Below are 21,517 nucleotides of genomic sequence, written 5' to 3'. Positions count from 1 at the left end.
AAAACCAGGAAGAATAAATGTTTTTAGAGAATCTAGCGGCAGGTAAAGTATAAGAACTTTGCTGAATGAATAAGTTTTGGTTCACTAACTAGAGATGATAGCTACTTTGAGCAGTGACCATGATAGAATTTGTAGAATAGAGAAAGAAATATGAAAAAGTTTAAATCTTTTTTTCTGTTAACAAAGTCTCTCTTAAATTCTTAAGAAAATATAAAAGAGGCTTAAACTTAGTAGACAGAGCAGATCCAACTAAGTTTACAAAGTTTTTTGGACCTTGTTATGAAGATAAAGAGCGTTATTAGAAGAACCAATCCAATTATGACAAAAGTCTTCATACCGGGGTTAAGAAGAGATTTGTAGAGGTAGATAATGGAGTCTGGAGTAAGATAATGGCAAGCACGATAAAAAGAAGAAAACTTGGCAGATGTTAATCATCAAAATAGGAGTATTGTCAGTATTGCAATAGTTGTTTGCATTTAATAACTGATATTTGTTGGAGTTCAAATTTACAAGCCACTGCAAGCGCTAATCTAATACAGAAGTAAAATCAGATTGCCAGTTTTAAACAATGATAAAGACTTTTTGTCAAGACTGGAATATAATATAAAGTTGAGTCATCAGCAAATCGAGCCACTTTAGATGTAAGGTTGTCATCCTCAAAGGCCATTTCCAGAAGTGACTGGAAATGGCCTTTGAGGATGACTTGAAAAAGCGGTTAGAAAGAAAAGAGTTACATAATTTTGAAAACATTTCTATAAGCACCATATGAAGCAAGCTTATAAATAAGACAAGCAAAACTTTATCGAAATCTTTAGATCAGGAGCAATATCCCTAGCCCAGGCGCCTCAATCTAATGCACGAGAAAAATTTTTAGTCACAGTACTTAGTAAATCAGCAAAAACACAAACCTTAAAGAACAAAGCTGATGCGCGGAAAACAAGTTGATTGCGGTGCTACCAGAGACGTGTTTTGGATTGAACTCGGATGTTCTCCCTTATGAGGCAAGCGCTCTACCATTAGTGCTTAACAATTTTGTAAGACAATGACAGGAATGTTGTCTAGACCACAAGCCGTAGATGAGTTTAATTTAGATAAGTTTTTGGCAACAGAAGTTTTAGTGATTTTAGTATTCAACAATGAGCCAACATGCTTAACTAGAATGGAAGAGTATTACCATATAATTCAAGAGTCGAATTAAAAGAAATGTTTTTGCAGTAAATAATTTTTTTTCCTTGGAAGAGGTAATGAGATCAGCACCATGAATGAGAGATGGAATGTTAAACCTACCTTTGTTTAAGGCGCTGTTAAAGAATTTCCAAAAGACTCCTGAGGTTAACTTCAGAGATAAGATGCAAAATTTAGTGAACTGAGAATATTTGAGCTTAACATAAGACAGCACATTTTCGAATTAATTTACTGATGTAATAAAATGGCGTTTGATCCAATTATTACAATTAGATATAGAAGCTGCAGAAGAAGAAGAAAAACGTAGAATAAAACGAGGCTCGACTTGGAACCGACTAGAAGGCATAAAGGTTTCCATTCCTGTCTGGTTCCAAGAGGTTTGTAGGAGGCACTTTTATTATTGGAGAGAGAAAACACATCAACCCATAGGTTGTCACAAAGAAATTCAGAAAAAGAAACCCAGTCTTCTATAGGAAACTAAGGTCAGACATAAGACAGAAATCAAGGAGCAAAGACAAATACTTAGGGCTGTCTGGAAATGAGTCAAAAAAGTAATTATCTGAATAAGAGATTGAGAAATGCAGAAGTTGTAGGCTTTAGTGCCAGCGGAGTTATTAGTGTTCGAGCCAAGTCATTCAGTATGATGAGCATTTAAGTCTTCAATAGCAACGATTTTGGCAGAGGAGTTAAAAAAGAGGCCACGGTTAATTGAATCAGAATTTCCGTCTAAAAGAGTGCAGTCTTGGGAAGATGGGGAACAATAAAAAAAAGTGAAGAGGCGCTGGGCCGAAGCACATAAAATAATGATCAAAGCATTCAAACCTGATTTCACGACAAATGTATGAATTGATGCATATTTGCACCCCCAAGCCAAGCATGTAAATATTGGAGTCTTTACATATCAAAGGATAGTACCCATCAATACTGAGATCTGAAGAAGGAACAGCCGAATTTTCATTTGTTGCAAAATATAAAATCCTTAGTACAAGATCTCTCATAATAGTAATATTATCATTTTAATGCAGTAAATTTTCTTTAATGAATTATCTTGCGGTACAAATAATCTTTTGCTTGTTATTTTTTCAGTTCAGGAAAATGATTATTTTTTAATTATATTTATCCGTACTTTCTTATCCTTTCTATTTCGTTTCTTTTTATAACTTTTGTGACAAAAATTATGATTACAATAACTAATATAATTTAAACAACTATTATACAACTTATAGAACTATAGTATTACACTAATTTTTAAGACTGCAAAAAAATAGTCAAATTGATCTACAAAACAAACATATTCTAAAAACTAGAAATAATTATTAGCTAGCTAGAGTAAAAAGTGTTTTCAACTGATTTTCTTTAATTTTTTCGTAACCTTGCTTTCTAGAAGCAAATCACTCAAACTTTTCTGAATTTTTTATTTAAAATTTATTAAAACTTTAGAAACTATAATATAAACATTTTTTTTTTAAAGCTAGATATACCTTCATTAAATTTATATATTTTATTAAGTAAACATGAACTAAGTAAAATATATAAATAAAATAAATAAACATATAAATATAAAGATACAGAGCATTAAAGAGAATTTTTCAAATTGTTGTTACATATTAATTTTTTTAATATTGTATTAATTTGTGCTGCACTGCTTTTATTAGTTTTTTTATAGTCGAAGCTGTTTCAACTTGATCTAAAAAATATTCTTAAAGTAGAAGCCGAACTAGAAGCAATACAAAATCAAATCAAAGATTATACAGAAAAGAAGAAGTTTGTATGTTGTTATAAGTTCTTGCTATAGATAAAACATTAAACAAACTCTGGATGAATTGAATTTATATACATATATATGCAACCGTTCATACATACATATATACATGCATACATACATACATACATACATACATACATACATACATACATACATACATACATACATACATACATACATACATACATACATACATACATACATACATACATACATACATACATACTTACATACACACATACATACATACATACATACATACATACATACATACATACATAAATACATACATACATACATACATACATACATACATACATACATACATACATACATACATACATACATACATACATACATACATCATACATACATACATACATACATACATACATACATACATACATACATACATACATACATACATACATACATACATACATACATACATACATACATACATACATACATACATACATACATACATACATACATACATACATACATACATACATACATACATACATACATACATACATACATACATACATACATACATACATACATACATACATACATACATACATACATACATACATACATACATACATACATACATACATACATACATACATACATACATACATACATACATATTATAATGGTCATAGCTGCTAAAAATCCAACAAACTTAATATTAGAGTTACAAAGGGTGAATGAAAAAAAAAAATCATTATTATCACCATCGCTAATCTTAAATACAAAATATCCACCACTCTTACAAAATTGGATAATGTGGGATTTAAAAAACAAACTTAATAAAATTTTTCTTTTTACATGGTCTATTCTGGACTCTATGCCCACCAACTCAAACTTTCCAAAAGGTAACAAATATAATTATCTAAGAAATTAGCATTTATATTTTGCCTAAAACCTGAGAAACTTCTATACAAACCAAACTAAGACTTAAATATTAACACAAAAACTAAAAATGTAGACAAAACCTAAAAATATACAGAATTGATGATATCAACTTTAAGGACTAAAAATTTTCTGCCCCAAAAATTTTAAAATACAATTATAAACCATAAATTTTGTCAAAACATGGTAAAATTAATTTTCTCACTACTTGATGATGACTTCGATAACACAAAAAACTCAGAGTTAATTAAATTATTTAATACCCTATTAAAAAATAGCGTATTAAATAATTACAAGTTTAGCTAAATACAGATACTGTAGGCAAGAATGGAACTACTAAGACATGTGCCAGAAAAATCTGCGCGTGTTCTGATGTGGTGTTTGCAGAAACTGTGCATCATTTTAAATAGCTAATTTTTTTAAAATGACATTATATTAGTGTTATTCAAAATTTAACAACTCTGTTATTAAACAATAAGTCTTAATTGAAATGTCTTCAAATTAAGATAAGAGGCGAGAAAAAATTTTGCATTTTCTCATTGAAAATCCTGGTGTATCAAACAAAACAATTTCTAAAGAGTTTCAGATTGCTTTGAGATTATTGCAGAGCATTGTGAAACGATTTAAGGACACTGGTACAATCAAAAGGAAATCAGAAGTAAAAGAAAAAAATGTTTTGTCAGATGAGATCTTGGTAAAAAAAAAAAAATGCCTTAGACAGAAAACTGGAGATTTCTGTTCGAACTTTAGCGAATAAGTTTCAGACAAGTGCTTTCACTAAAAAAAGATTGAAGAGAAAATGTGGCTATAAATCTTATAAAAAAAAGTTCCTCGTCGTGAAGAAAAGCAAGAAAATGTTGCAATTTGTTGTTCAAAACTGCTTTATAAAAAATTATGTGCCAAAAAATCTTGTTTGATTATTGACGATAAAACATATTGTGCTGCATATTTCTGGTCTCTTCCGGGACACCAATATTATTCAGCAATTAATCGCAAGAAACTGAATTCCAATTATAAATGCAGTTGAATGAAAAAATTCGCTTAATAACTCTTAGTTTGGCAAACAATTTGTGAATGTGGTAAGAGAAGCTCTTGGTTGCTGACTACGGTCACAATTAACACCAAAATATATATAAAAGAATGCCTCAAGAAACGCCTTTTGCTGCTTTAAAAAACACACCCAGGTAACCCTTTCTTTGGCCCAATTTAGCATCATGTTACTACTCTTGGACATCTTTAAACTAGCATAGAAAACATAAAGATTTCATTGAAAAACACTGCAATCCAACTAATTGTCCCGAACTACGTCCAATCAAAATATATTAGGCTCTTGTCAAAAGAAAACTAATGTTAAATGTTATATATATATATATATATACATATATATATATATATATATATATATATATATATATATATATATATATATATATATATATATATATATATATATATATATACATATACATATATATATATATATATATATATATATATATATATATATATATATATATATATATAGATATATATATATATATATATATATATTTTTTTTTTTAAACATCTTCGCTTTCAACAAGGCTGCAAGCAGCCACTAATTAAAGTTGGAAGTTGCTAAAAGAGAAAAGATGAAGATTGTAGAGCAAGATAACGATTGACAGACGACTAAAAAGATTGCAAATTATATGAGTCAGGAAAGCAAGATGAAGGAGGCGAATTCCAAAGAGCAGATGTTCGAGGAAAAAAACTAGACGAATAAGCGTTTTTCGAGCACTTAGGAACAGTCACAGAAAAAGGATGACACTTAATTGAATGACGAGTAACACGAGAGTGAATTATAATAGATGGAACAAGAGAAGCTAGCTTTTTAGAGCAGTGCCCATTATAGTATTTGTAGAAATGAGGAAAGAAAAGCAACATTACGACGATGTGAAAATGGTTGGAGGTTGGCTGAAAGAGCAGGTCCAACTATGTTTACAACGCGTTGTTGCACCTTGTCTAAAAGAGAAAGGGCATCATTGGAGGATCCGCCACAGATATGGCAACAATTTTCCAAACAAGGCCGGATTTGAGATTTATAGAGATAGAGAATGGAATCCGAAGTAAGAAAGTGACGAGCTCGATAAAGAGATGCAACCTTAGCAGATGCTAATTTTGCAACTGATTTGATATATGGTTTCCAAGAAAGATTGGAATTAAGAGTTATTCCTAGAAAATGAAGAGTAGGTGACTCATCGAGTACATCACCGTTCATAAATATAGGAAGATCTAAATTATTGCGATAACGATTGGCTGAAAAAATTGAGTTTTATCTGAATTAAAGTTCACCAGCCACAGTAAGCCCCATGCTGTAGCAGAAGTAAGATCTTTTTCAAGCTCAAATGCCCCCTCCAAGCAATCAGAGGGTGTTCACGACAAGAATAAATGGTAGTGTCATCAGCAAGCAATGCCACCTTAGATGAGAGAATATCTGGAAGATCGTTAATGTAGATTAAAAAGAGTATAGGGCCAAGGATAGAACCTTGAGGAACCCCTGAGGTTACAGAATAAGAAGAAGAGTGTTGTCCATCGAGGACAACTTTTATGCTACGATTGGAAAGAAAGGATTTGATGATCTAAAAGATGTTGCCGGATACACCATAAGGAGGAAGCTTATGGAGAAAACCAGCATGCCAAACTTTATCAAAAGCTTTTGAAATGTCAAGAGCGATGGCTTTAACCTCTCCACCTTTATCCAATGCACGATAAAACCTGTCAGTTATTACTGTTAACAAATCAGCTGTAGAACGAGAAGATTGAAATCTATATTGATGGTCAGAAAGTAAGTTATTAGATTCAAGATGAGAAATTAGGTGTTTGTTAATTAAAGATTCAAAAGCCTTGCTTATGATAGGAAGAAGACTAATAGGACGGTATTTAGACAAATCAGATCGATCTCCGGAATTTTTTGAAGATAGGTATAACAGATGCCGCTTTCCAGCAGGCTGGAAAGCGGAATCTGTTATCCCTATCTTCCGTAGGCTGGAAAGCAAGACTCTGATAAGCACTTGTTGAATAGTTTTGAGAGTATAGACGACAGCTCCGGAGAACACTTCTGCAAGACAATAACAGGTATGTTGTCCGGGCCACAAGCTGTAGAAGAGTCTAGGCAGGAAATCACTTCAGATACAGATGCTGGAGTGATATGAATGTCAACCAATGGATCAACCTGTTTGTTGGCAATATCAGGTAGAAAGCAAATAGTGGAATCAAGAGATGATATTGATGAAAAGTTTTTAGCAAAAAATTCGATTTTGTCTTTAGGTGAGGTGACAAAGTCTGAACCATAAAAGAGAGGTGGAATTATAGATTTGACCTTATTATTGATATTTTTAAAGATTCTCTAGAAGTCACGAGAGCATAATTTTTGAGATGAGATACGAGATTTTATGACCTAAGAATAGCGGGTTTTGGCGTTAGACAAAACCTTATTACAATTGTTTCTAGCAGTAGTAAACAGACGCCTGTTTCCTGGAGAATTATTTTGCTGATAAATATGGAAGTAACGATTTCGATTGGCAATTGCAGCAGCACAGTGTGAACAAAACCATGGAGGAGAGTGGGGCTTGACCTGGAATCGTCGATATATATAAATATATATGTATATATATATATATATGTATATATATATATATATATATATATATATATATATTTGTGCATATACATATATATATATATATATATATATATATATATATATATATATATATATATATATATATATATATATATATATATATATATATGTATATATATATATATATATATATATATATATATATATATATATTTATTTATTCATATACATATATATATATATATATATATATATATATATATATATATATATGTATATATATATATATATTTATTCATATACATATATATATATATATATATATATATATATATATATATATATATATATATATATATATAAACAATAAGTAAAAATTTAACTTACTTATGGTTTATTAATGTTTCGTTTTATACCCTTTATTCGCAACTATGGCTGCAGATCTCCTCGGCATGGTATCAACACATTTTTGGCAAGAACTTATTGGAATGTTTTTCAAAAAGCATAATGTTCTTCCAATGCTCACCTTTATTTTTGGTCTTTGGAAGTTTTCCTAATTCATTTTTAACGTGTGCCCAGAGATTTTCTATTGGATTTATTTCCAGCAATTGGGCTGGCCACCTGAAAATCCGAATTTTCTCGTTATGAAACCAATTTTTTCTACCTTTGCTGTATGCTTATGACCCAAAGTATCTTGATGATAGACCTGAACCAAGCGTAGGCTTTCTTCTGCAAAGGGTAGCGTAACATCCTGCAGTATATTTAAATATATTTCTTTGTTCATATTTTCTTTGATCCCAAAAAGGGGACCTACTCCATAATATGAAAAGCAATCCCATATTTTAATATTTTTAACACCATGTTTAACCGTTTTGACGGTATATCTAGGATAATATTCTTTTCTTTTTGGTCTTCTGATATATTTTTTCAATGAATCTGACCAAACAAGTTTATTTTGGTTTCATCTGACCAAAGAATATTTCGCCATTTTGAAGATGGCCAGCCTACGTGTTTCTTAGCAAAATATTTCCTGTTTTTAATATTATTTGGTGATAAAAATGGACACTTCTTTGGTATTTTGGCTTTAACATAATGTTGAGTAAGCCTTTTCCTATCTGTCGAATCATCAATTTGCAGGCCAAGAGTAGTTTTTATTTCTATTGACGTTGCAAAAGGATTTCTTTTGGAATAAAGAATAATATTTTTGTCATCTCTTCTAGATGTTTTCCTTTTTCGACCACGTGATTCGGGTGTATTTTTTTTTTTAGTTGCATTACATACTATATTTAATTGAACAGTCCATTAAATTTGAAATTTCTTTCAAAGTTTTACCCTGGTTTCGTAAAATGTTGATTAAATTTCTTTTATCTTTCGAACAATGTGCATTACCTCACAATTTTTTTTTTTACATTTTTTTTTATTTCTTCTAAAAAAATAAATATTTTCATTTTAATTAAAAAAGTTTTATAGTAACTGTTAACAGAATTCATCTTTTAACTAAATAAATTAAATTATTATTGTAAATAATTTAGTTTTAAATATACATTACTTATTATTTTGCACACCTTAAATTAAAGTTCATAAAAAATCAAATAAATACACGCACAAACTGGGATTCACGTGTTTATGTCAAGCATATTCATAAATATGATGTAATAAACGCATTATCTTTACTATCACCTATTATTTTGCACACCACTGTATATATATATATATATATATATATATATATATATATATATATATATATTTATATTTTATTAAATGTACATTTGCAGTTTTTTTAGATGTGGTATTGCATGGCTGTTCTGGTATTTTATGTTGCACGACTTTCTATTAATGCACTAACAAATGATTTTCTAAAAAAACTGTAGCAAAAAAATTTAAAAAAAGTAGTATCAGTGCTAACTTGTGAAAAACTTAATTTAATTTGTTTTGATAATTGATTATTAGATTTTTTTTATCATAATTCAGATAATATAAGTCTACCATTAATTGGATGAAATATATAAATTTTTCCTACAAAAACTCCAAATAAGTTTTTTTAAACAAAACATGTGATATCAATAGACTTCTAACATGACATTTGATCAAAACCTTCCATGATGTTTTGTTCCACTCTTAATTTCTAATTTTTACTAAAGATGGAAAAGGTAACTCACAGCATATTCTGAACTCAATTTCAAAATTTGGGAGCAGCCGTGGCGCAGTGGTTAGAATTCTGGCTTAGAACCCAGAAGCCTGAGGTTTGACGCCAGCTCTAGCCCAACAAGCGACATTGGTTCGGAAGGAGGCGTGAACTTTTGTAAAATGCTCTTCCGCGGTGCTCCCTAATAAGACCGTAAGTACATCTAGAGGCACCTAAATAACTTCAAAAAAAAAAAAAGAATAAAGAAACCTATGCATTTCAATTTCAATAAAAGATAACTCACAACATATTCTGAACTCAATTTCCATCGGATCTGACAATATCTTTTTTTCTTTTATATTTGTAAAGTCTTTTTGATAAAAGTTTAAAGCCTTTAGCGCAGCTTTTCGAATTATTTAAACATAGAACTATAGGATCATTTAAAATGCTTATCTGAAACTAATTTACAAAAACAAGCTATTCTTAACTACCATACATTTTGCCTGCATGCAATGAGGCTTGGCAATTAAAGTTGATACATGCAGTGAGGCTTGTCAACTAGAGTTAATACATGCAATGAGACTTGGCAGCTAAAGTTGATAATTGGCTGTCTTTTGTCAGAGCCATTTATTTATATGTTTTTGTTAGTTTTATCTAAATATAATCCTAATGCGCAATGCATAATATTAATAAACAACAATAATAATAATAAAAATAATAATAATAATAATAGCAATAATAATAGTATTAATAATAATAGTAATAAGAGTGATAATAATAAGTAAAAAATATTAACTTAGATACTCTGAAGAATATTACTGAAAGGAATATCGAATTAAAGAACCTTTCTTAAAGCAAATGTTACTTGAAGTAAGATCAGAATATATTCTTCCTACTTGGGTTCAAGGCTTTTATCCTTATCAAAATCCGTTATACGATTGGAAAGAGCAGTTACCAGAAGATAATGCTAAAGGAGGTACTCCAAGAAGGTGCATTTTGATTTCATCATTTACAAGAGTAACAATTATGGTACAATTATGCTTATGGCACAACAACAAAAACTAACTTGGAAGATAGATAGCAAAGATCAAAAAATATAGATTTCAAGTTAGACGTCTTTTTTTGCTATCATTCATACATTATAATTACAGGAATTGGCATGCGGCATAAATTTTATTTACTATTTCAAATATATTTAAAATGGAAAAATTAACGATTTAATCAAATTTTAAATAAAATAATTAAAAGAAAAAGCGATTGTTTCAGTAAACTCTAAATAAAATGTTTAAAGAAAAACAAAAAAACTATTGTTTTATGAAAACTCTTCATAAAAGAATTAAAATAAAAACCAAAAAAACCATGTTAATTCTGTATATAGAATAATTAATATAGGTAAAACGAACGTTTCGTTTAAATTTTGAAAAAATTAATTAAGAACACATCAGCAAAATTTTCGTTTTAATTAAATTTTAAATAAAATAATTAAAAATAAAAACGAAAAAACAGACATTTCAATTAAATTTAAAGTTGAATAATACATAAAAAAAAAAGAAAAAAAAAAAGCGAACTCTTTAAAATCCTAATCAAGTATATAAAGTTTAACAACAAAACCAACATTTAAGTAAGTTAACTAATTTTAACTAAAGACAAAAGGGCTATTTGAATTTTAAATACAAACCCTGTAAACAAATAAACTAAAATAAAATCAGTAAAACTTTTGTTCATTTATTTTATTTTCATTTTAGTAAACGTCGACATTTGAAAGAAAAGTCTGCAAACTCAGTTTTTGTTTTTTGAAATTTCGCCTGTTTTTTGAAATTTCATTTGAAATTTTGCACGATTTATCAAACCTTGAATCAAAACATTTTGTTGACCTAATGGCAACTTAAAGCAGTTTCATGTAGGGATTTTTTTTGCCGACTTTACTTTTCCTAATTCCGAGGGCTGTAATTAACATATTTCATTTTTCAAATGGTCTACAACTGTAGACCATTTGAAACCAGTCAGTTCAACTTTTTATTGAATTTTGTTTTGATACCTTTGTCAAACTTTTAAATACTCTTTTATTTATAAAATATTTTTTATCCAACAAAAGTTTATCTTAAAACCAAGAATCTTTTTTTAACATTAACATTTAAGAGTAGCTTTAACCTTCAACAAAAATTTAAATTAATATTTAAAAAAAAATTCTGCAATTATATTCTATGTACATACCACAACAGAGTTGTGGTATGTACATAGAATATAATTGCAGAATTTAAAAATAAATAAAAATTGTTACAAAACTCCATATCTTCAAACTTAGCAAAGTCAGGTGTTGCCACCTTGTACCAGCTTTTGTACAGCATTTAGCCTCCTCATCTGTAGTGGCCTTCTGGGCCTTGGGGAGGTGAAATAACAAGAAAAAGAAAAAGAAATTTACGTTAAGCCTACAGGCACAATAACAAACTTGATGCTTAAGGCTTGAGATATCATTTGTAGATTATCCATCCGTGTACACATCCCACTTATTCATTGCTTATAATCCTCTATAGCGCGAGATGTACTTGGTGAAAGATGTAGTTGGTGTTTCAATAATGATTATTCATAAAAGATTGCAAGCGCTTGTAAACACTCATTTAAATTTATCTTTTCTACTTCCAGCATTCCGACCCTATCGTTTATTTTGATTGTAACCGTTCTAAACCCTAGATTTGATTTTACCGTTCATATATATCTATAAATTGTAGCCTTTAAGTAGCCTTCCATCTGAAAATGGTTCCAAACGACTTGTTTTTTACCGTCATGATTTTTCGATGAAAATTTTACACACGACTTTTTAGGACTTGTTAATTTGGCATTTTAAATTCCTATTTAAATAAAAAAAATTTAAACAATTTATATACTACTTGACTGAAGAGTGATAGAACTTTAATTTGATACTAAATACTAATTTGTTTATCAAGCTTTATTTATTTATTTTATCAATATAATTAATTTTTGCTAATTAAAGCTAGTCTCAAGTTTTATGGGACAGATGTTACTTATAACATGGTATGACTCTATTTGGAATTTCAAAATAGTGGAAATGAAACAAGTTCAATGAAAAAGTGATTATTCAAAGTATTATGTAATGTGTATGTAGAAAAAACTTTATTGTTTTTTATTCATTTAACAATACATTGTGCTTATATATATATTATATATATATATATATATATATATATATATATATATATATATATATATATATGTAAAAAATTTAAGAACCACCAAAAAACAACTTACTACTTATTTTTAAATTTTTAAATAATCGAATATATTTATCTGGTAAAAAAAAAATAATAAATAATATTAGAAAATAGACCGGAAAAAAATAATAATAATGACAAAAACTTTTAAATAAATCAAAAGATAAAAAACTTAAATTTTATAGGTAAATTTTATTTTAAAAAAATTGTGAAAAAGTTGAAAACCACAGAACAAAAAACGGTCATTTTCACCTTATACCGCGTAAATATACACAGATTTTTTAATCACTCATTTATACGATTTAGCATTGAGTCTATTATATTCTTTAAAATATGTTTGGGAACGTTACCAAGTACTCCTCAAGGCTCCTTGGTGCTTTCTTGGCAATCTCTTTATCAAGCCAACTCCAAAGATTTCCAATGCAATTTAGATCTGGGCTATATGGTGACAAAGTTAGACTCTCAATATTTTTGCATTGCAATATTTTTTGCAATATTGAGACAATTTCAGTCCTGTGACATTGTGCATTGTCTTGCTGAAAAATGAAGTTGTTAAATAAAATATATAGAGTTAGTAGATAGATAGAGTTTAGTTGACCATCAAATAACTTAAACTTATCGAGACTATAATATGTCAAGCAGCACCATTTTCCATCCAACCCGCTACCTCGTTTTGTTCTTTGAATGGTACAATCAAGAATATATTTTTCTAAAGGCTGCCTGCTAATCATATATTGGTTTTTCGACATTACTGTCCTTTATTTTTCTTTAGACCATCCTTTGACGGTTGGGCAAAAAAGTTTTTGCTTTTTTATATGTTGTTAAGTAAGTCGCGGTTTTAGAACAGCTTTTTTCCATAACGTATTGGTAACAATTAGTTTCCTACGCACAAGTAATGCCGATGCTTGACGTCCATTTGAAAGCTTCCATTCCATTCTTAATTAATGCGATGGCATGGTTCAATTTTTCTTTGCCAACCTGATTTAATGAGTATCATCATTGGGAGTCATAAAGCGCGGTCTTCCAGAACTCTGGCGATTACCGTAAGATATTGTCTCTTTGAATCTTTTGGCAATATAGCACCGAACTACGTGATCGCTTTATTATTTTCCCAATTTCACCAATTATTTTCCCACTTTATATATATATATATATATATATATATATATATATATATATATATATGTATATATATGTATATATATATATATATATATATATATTTATATATATATATACATATATATGCATATATATATATATAAATATATATGCATATATATACATAAATTAAAATATATATGTATATTTATATATATATATATACATATATATGCATATATATATATAAATATATATGTATATATATACATAAATATATATACATATATATATATATATATTTATATATGTATATATATATATATATATATATGTATATGCATATATATATATATGTATATATATATATATATATATATATATATATATATATATATATATATATATATATATATATATATATATATATATATATATATGCATATACTATATAGAGTATTTTAATATTTTAAGAATAAAAGTTAATTAACTTTGTTTGAAAAAAGTAATTTTTTTATTTAGTGGGGCTTAACTTTTACCCAATACTGTATATATATATAAATATATATAAATATATATATATATATATATATATATATATATATATATATATATATATATATATATATATATATATATACACATATATATGCATTAATATATATAAACATATATGTATATATATACATAAATATATATATATATATATATATACATATATGTATATATATACATTTTTGGTATATATATACATATATGTATATATATATATATATATATATATATATATATATATATATATATATATATATACATATATGTATATATATATATATATATATATATATATATATATATATATATATATATATATATATATATATATATATAGATGTGTGTATATATATATATATATATATATATATATATATATACACATATATATACTCTTCTTGATGATCCAGCAATGGTGAAACTTCAAGTCGAAGATAAAAGTTAGATAAGTGTTTTTTACTAATTTATTATTGCTCTGTTCTTTAAGAACAATGAGCACTCTATTTGTAAAATAAACTAACATAATTTACATATATATATATATATATATATATATATATATATATATATATATATATATATATATATATATATATATATATATATATATATATATTATATATATTTATATATATATATATATATATATATATATATATATATATATATATATATATATATATATATATATATATATATATGTATATGCATATATATATATATATATAAAGTTATATCTATATATATATACATAAATATATATATATATATATATATACATATATGTATATATAAACATTTATGTATACTAGGGTGGTCCTTAATTTTCAAAGTTTGATTTTTGAACACGGTACCCTTGAGTTTTGTTTATATGCATGCATAAAAAATTCACAAAAAAAAATCAGCTAAATTTGAAAACATTTAGAGGTCACTACCACATATATAATAGTTAAGTATCATGTGAGGTTTGGTGGCTGCATTTCACTAGTTGTTATGCTGGTGAACTCTTGCACTGCACACTATACCGCCTGCATAATTTATCAATATGATGTTACTTTTTATTGTTAAATTATCCAGAATGCATTTCACCAGCTGTCAGCCATTTGTAGTCAGACTCTGACAGACACTCACTCAATATAACAATAATATTTGATGAATCTGAATTAATGACTACTGACTCTCTCAGGGAAACTTTCGTAACAACTGACCTAGTGGATACTGGATCAAAAGTGAGTGCTTTCTTTGTTTATTTTTACTTAAATATTAGTTTGCCAAATTATATTGATTTAACAATGAGTTATTATAAAACAGGCAGAATGACCGATCCGCTGTGCTAAATCCATTTTAAATTGTTAATTAATATCAATTGCCTGAGTGCCATAGTATTGAACTTGTAAGTTTCGTATGTAACTATGTAACTCTATAAGTTTTTGTTAGAAATTACATATAATTTGAATAATTAAATTGGATGGTAACAAATAAAATTTATTATTTTAAGGGAGATGGCCAATGCTTGCTGTAGGACTTCGAAACAAACTACAAGACGAGAAACTGAGTTGTGGCTAATAGGCCAAATGTATGAAATTCTCAGCTCTACAAAGTTACCGTCAAAGAAGGAAGTCATGGCACTTTTCTTTTATTACAAAGAGGCCACCAAACAGACCGTTTGTGAAGCATCACATTCAACAACTAATGACGTTCTTGAAGTGTGGGCTAAGCCCACATCCCGACACGGTTGAAGAAACACGTTGTTGAAAAAGTTGAATGTCTGTTCCATGAATATGACAAACTGAAGAAAAATAAGGAAAATAAAGCGAAGCGCTCTGAAAGTCTACTGAAGAAGGAAGAAGAATGGAAGGATGGCTTAGAGAGTCTTTTTGACATTGCTTATGCGGACGCCATGAAGATGATTAGCATGCAGGAGGACAGGGAGTTCCTTGTAGCTCAGCGTGAGGCGGGACGACGTAGTAAGATGGGAAGTGTTAACAAAGCCATGGCCAAAAGAGAAAGAGATGTTCACAGTAGAGAAGAAAACTTCAAGAGAAGAAAAAAGAGAGAAGAACAGGCCAGAGTGGCCAGAGAGGAGAAAGCTATTCTTCAGAATTCCGAAAGCGAACAGGAGTCTGGTAATGATAATGAAGCATCTGGTGAGCCATCATCAAGCACAACTTCAAAGAGAACTAAACGTAAACGTGGCACACACAAAATACTGAATGACAAGTTAGCAGTATGTCTGGATATGGCAAAGGTCAGTGGTAGAAATGCTGCGCTAGTCCTGACTCCAGCACTGCAGCAACTAGGTCATGACCCAGCAGAGTTTAATATCAATCGATCGTCCATTCGAAGAGAAAATATGAAATGTAGGCAGAGAGTGGCAAAGAACTTGAAAGCAGAATTCAAGCCAACAGTTCCACTAACAATACACTGGGATGGGAAATTGCTGGAAGATATCAGTAGAAAAATAATTGTGGACCGGCTCCCAATCCTCGTGTCTGGACTAGGAGTTGACCAACTTCTTTGTGTACCGAAGCTGCCATCTGGAACTGGAGAAGCTGCAGCAACAGCTGTTTATGGTGCAACTGTAGCGTAGGGCATAGCTGATAAAGTCAAGTGCGTATGCTTTGACACTACTTCCGTCAATAGTGGTCCAAGAAATGGTGCTTGCATCCTACTGGAGCAGAAGTTTGACTAAGATTTGCTCTCGTTTGCTTGCCTTCATCACACTTTAGAAATAGTCTAAGAGGCAACGGTTACTTTTTCTCTTGGCCCTTCAAAGGGTCCAGACATCATGATTTTTAAAAGGTTTCAAAACAGTTGGCAAATCATTGACCGGTCAAACTTGTAAAGAAGTACCGCCAGCGATTTCCTGATCGAGCGAAGAATACCCTGGCAATGGACTAACTAGACGGTTTTTTTCACTTTGACAATCTCAACACAGAAGGACAATAATAGTTACAATATGTAACGCTGTAACAGTTGTTTAAATGTGCTTCAATAAAGCAATGTTGTGCTCTGTGATCATATTTGTCCTAATCATTCATATTGTAGAATACTGAGCATATGAGCCTTCTGTGGGCACTTTTATAGATATAAACTCTGCAGTAGGGACCCCTAAAATGTATTTTTTTCAAATAAAATTTTCAGTACAATTATTTTTTCATAAACGTCAACCATTCAAGGGGGTGTCCCGTCAGAAAACTGAAGAAAATTTTTTTTGTAATGATTAAGGACCACCCTAATGTATATATATATATATATATATATATATATATATATATATATATATATATATATATATATATATATATATATATATATATATATATATATATATATATATTTATATATATATATATATTTATATATATATATATATATATACATATATATTTATATATATATATATATGTATATATATATATATATATATATATATATATATATATATATATATATATATACATATATATATTTATATATATATATATATGTATATATATATATATATATATATATATATATTTATATATATATATATATATATATAGATGTGTGTGTGTGTGTGTGTGTGTGTGTGTGTGTGTGTGTGTGTGTGTGTGTGTGTGTGTGTGTGTGTGTGTGTGTGTGTGTGTGTGTGTGTGTGTGTGTGTGTGTGTGTGTGTGTTACAATTTAGTTATATTTAACTAGAATTTTAATATTATTGCTTTGCGCATGTAGATAATTGAATCTGAAGATCTCAAAAAATTCGACAAGAGTACTGAAAACTATCTTAAAAAGGTATTTATTTTTACTATTTTTTTATCTTAAACCATTTTACATTGTTTATGAAATTCAAAAAGTTTCATTATTTTAATATCTAATTTCAGAATAATTATAACTGTCTAAATTAATTACGTTAGCATTCAAATTATATTTAATTTAATTTAATTTCTTATTACAGATTTCAATTCAAGTATAATAACATTGTTTGAAATAAATAGTCATAAAAAAAAATTCAACTTTTTATATCAAATTAATTTTTTTCAGAAAAAATATGAGAATATTTTTTCGTTAAAAGCAGTGTTTCTTACCTGGGTATTACCTATGCCGTTACCCGGGTAATTAGATAGTTCTTTCTTACCCATTACCCAGGTAATTTTTCAAAAATACACAGGTAATTTCAGGTAATTTCAAATTTTGTAAGTTTTGCAAAAGTTTTTTCTGTAAATAAACATTTTTGGCTGTAATTAACTTTATGAAGGCATTTAATTTTATATATAAAGTTTTATAAACTCACCTTTATTGAAATTGTTAAGATTTTTAGCTGAGTCCGTACCTCTTGCATAAGAAATACCATGTCATGTCTTACTAATACAATGAAAAAAATTAAAATAGAAATCTTCAGCGTGTAAATAAATTATAGGGAATTTAATGTTTGGTATTAACATTATTGTTTAAGTTATACATGTTTATATAATAAGAAAGTTTTTAATCTGAAACTAGTAGTAAATTATAAGAATATAAATATATATATATATATACTTTTTTTTTTTCAAAATAAGAAACTAATTGATATTAGCCATAAAATCTCAAGAAACTATTAGTACCGAGTTACTTTTCGATAAGAAACTTTTTTTATTCAGAGTTCGAAACTTATTTTATTAAGAGTTCGTTTTAAGTTTCCACCTGCATTTAACATTAACATAAGTTGAATATTTTTTTTTTGATTATCTTTGCTTCAAAAAGGCTTAAAGCAACCACTAATTAGAGTTGGAAGTTACTTGAAGAGAAAAGATAGAGATTGTAAAGCAAGTTAACGATTGACGGACGACTTAAAAAATTGCAAATTATATGAATCAGGAAAGCAAGATGAAGGAAGCGAATTCCAATAAACTGATGTTTGAGGAAAAAAACTTTAGGAACAAGTGTTTTTGGAGCACTTAGGAACAGACACAGAAAAAAGATAAAACTTAATTGAATGGCGAGTAACACGAGAATGAATTTTAGTAGTTGGCACTAGAAATGCTAGCTCTTTAGAGCAGTACCCATTATAGCGATTGTAAAAAAAAGAAAGAGAAGCAACATTACGACAATATATTAATGGTTGGAGGTTGGCTGCAAGAGCAGGTTTAAATATATTTACAATGCGTTTTTGTCTAAAAAAGAAAGGGCATCATTAGAAGATCCGTTCCAGATATGGCAACAGAATCCTATACAAGGCAGGATTTGAGATTTATAGAGATAGAGAATAGAAACCGGAGTAAGAAAGTATCGATCTCGATAAAGAGATGCAACCTTAGCAAATGCTAATTTTGCAACGGATTTGATATATGGCTTCCAAGAAAAATAGGAAGTAAGAGTTAATTCTAGAAGATGAAGGGTAAATGACTCATCGAGAATATTACAGTTCATAAAAATAAGAAGATCTAAATTTATACGATAACGATTGGCAGAAAAAAATGAGTTTTATCTGAATTAAAGTTCACCAGCCAATGTCAGCCCCATGATGTAGCAAAAGTGAGATTCTTTTCAAGCTCAAATGCCCCCTCCAAGCAATCATAGAGTGTTGGCTTCTTATAATGACAAGAATAAATGGTAATATCATCAACAAACAATGCCACCATAGATGGAAGAATGATTGAATCGTTAATGTAAATTAAAACGAGTATAGGGCCAAGGATAGAAGTTTGAGGAACCCCTGAAGTTACAGTATAAGAAGAAGACTGCTGTTTGTTTAGGACAAATTTTATACTACAATTGTAAAGAAAGGATTCAATAATCTTAAAGATGTTACCAGATACACCATAACAATAAAGCTTATGGAGAAGACCAGCATGCCAAACTTTATCAAAAACTTTAGAAATGTCAAGAGCGATGGCCTTAACCTCTCCGTCTTTATCTAATGCATAATAAAATCTATCGGTTATTACTGTTAGCAAACCAGCTGTAGAACAAGAAGATCGAAATCCATATTGATGATCAGAAAGTTATTAGATTCAAGGTGAGAGATTTATGCTTGTTTATTAAAAATTCAAAATGCTTGTTTATGATAGGAAGAAAGCTAATGGGACTGTAGTTTGATAAATCAGATGGCTCTCCAGAATTTTTGAAAATAGAGATAACAGATACCGCTTTCCAGCAGACTGGAAAACAAGACTCTGATAAGCACTTGTTAAATAGTATTGAAAGTATAGTTGACAGCTCCGGAGAACAATTATGCAAGACAACATCAGGTGTGTCGTCCGGGCCTCAAGCTGTAGAAGAGGCTAAGCAGAAAATCACTTTAGGTACAGAAGCTGGAGTGAAACAAATGTCACGCAATGGATCAACCTGTTTGACGGGTAAATCAGGTAAAACGCAACTAGTTGAATCAAGAGATGATATTGATGAAAAGTTCTTAGCAAAAAATTCAGCTTCTATTGATCCTATTGAGATGACTTTGGAGTATTTATGCAAGGAAGATGCTGATCTTTTGCTTGCTGAAAAAGGAGAAAATTTGCTGCCAACATTTATACCAACATTAGTGGAGCCAAAACGACTTTTTTTAGCCATAGAATAGTTGTTGAGTTTATTTAATTTTAATGTGTCAGTTTTACAAAAAACTTATTAGAAAAATGTAGTTTAAAGACAAAAGTTATAAAATATCTTCATTTTATTCTTTCAAAAACGTGTCTTTCTTTTTAATCAAAATTGACTAAATTTACTCCCTATATGTTACTTAATAGCTGCTGTAAGATATTATTCATAATAATTATCCGGGTATTATCCAGGTGTTACCCTGGTAAATTTAAAATTACCCATTACACGGGTAAATATTTTTGACCGGGTAATGGAAACACTGGTTCAAAGTAGATATTTTTTATATCATACATATTTATCTTGAGCTTGAAGAAAATATTATTGAAGGAGCCTCTGCTTTAAAATCAAAAAAGCTTCAAGCTGAAATTTATAAGGTAAATTTGTTATATGAAATCGCTTTTTATTTATTTATTTATTTTTTAATTTTTTTATTTATAAATTACTTGGACTT

The 21,517-nt window shown here is 28.7% G+C and overlaps 1 protein-coding gene across 5 annotated transcripts in view; it reads left to right on the top strand.

The window, feature by feature from the left end:
• The window catches only part of LOC136075525 (acidic leucine-rich nuclear phosphoprotein 32 family member E-like), a 62,473-nt gene that overhangs the window by 19,551 nt on the left and 21,405 nt on the right, over positions 1-21,517 (top strand). For 2 of the 5 annotated variants that reach the window (XM_065788919.1, XM_065788915.1), the window contains exons 3-5: positions 2,852-2,953; positions 18,226-18,285; positions 21,372-21,440. In XM_065788919.1, coding sequence (XP_065644991.1) covers positions 2,852-2,953; positions 18,226-18,285; positions 21,372-21,440 — 231 coding nt within the window. The remainder of the gene's footprint in view (positions 1-2,851; positions 2,954-18,225; positions 18,286-21,371; positions 21,441-21,517) is intronic. The other 3 variants (XM_065788917.1, XM_065788916.1, XM_065788918.1) reach the window with 3 other exon arrangements.

This window comes from Hydra vulgaris, chromosome 01, assembly GCF_038396675.1.
Source record: "Hydra vulgaris chromosome 01, alternate assembly HydraT2T_AEP".
Lineage (NCBI taxonomy): Eukaryota > Metazoa > Cnidaria > Hydrozoa > Anthoathecata > Hydridae > Hydra > Hydra vulgaris.
Note: the sequence above shows the minus strand (reverse complement) of the source record. Positions and strands in the feature narration are given on the sequence as shown.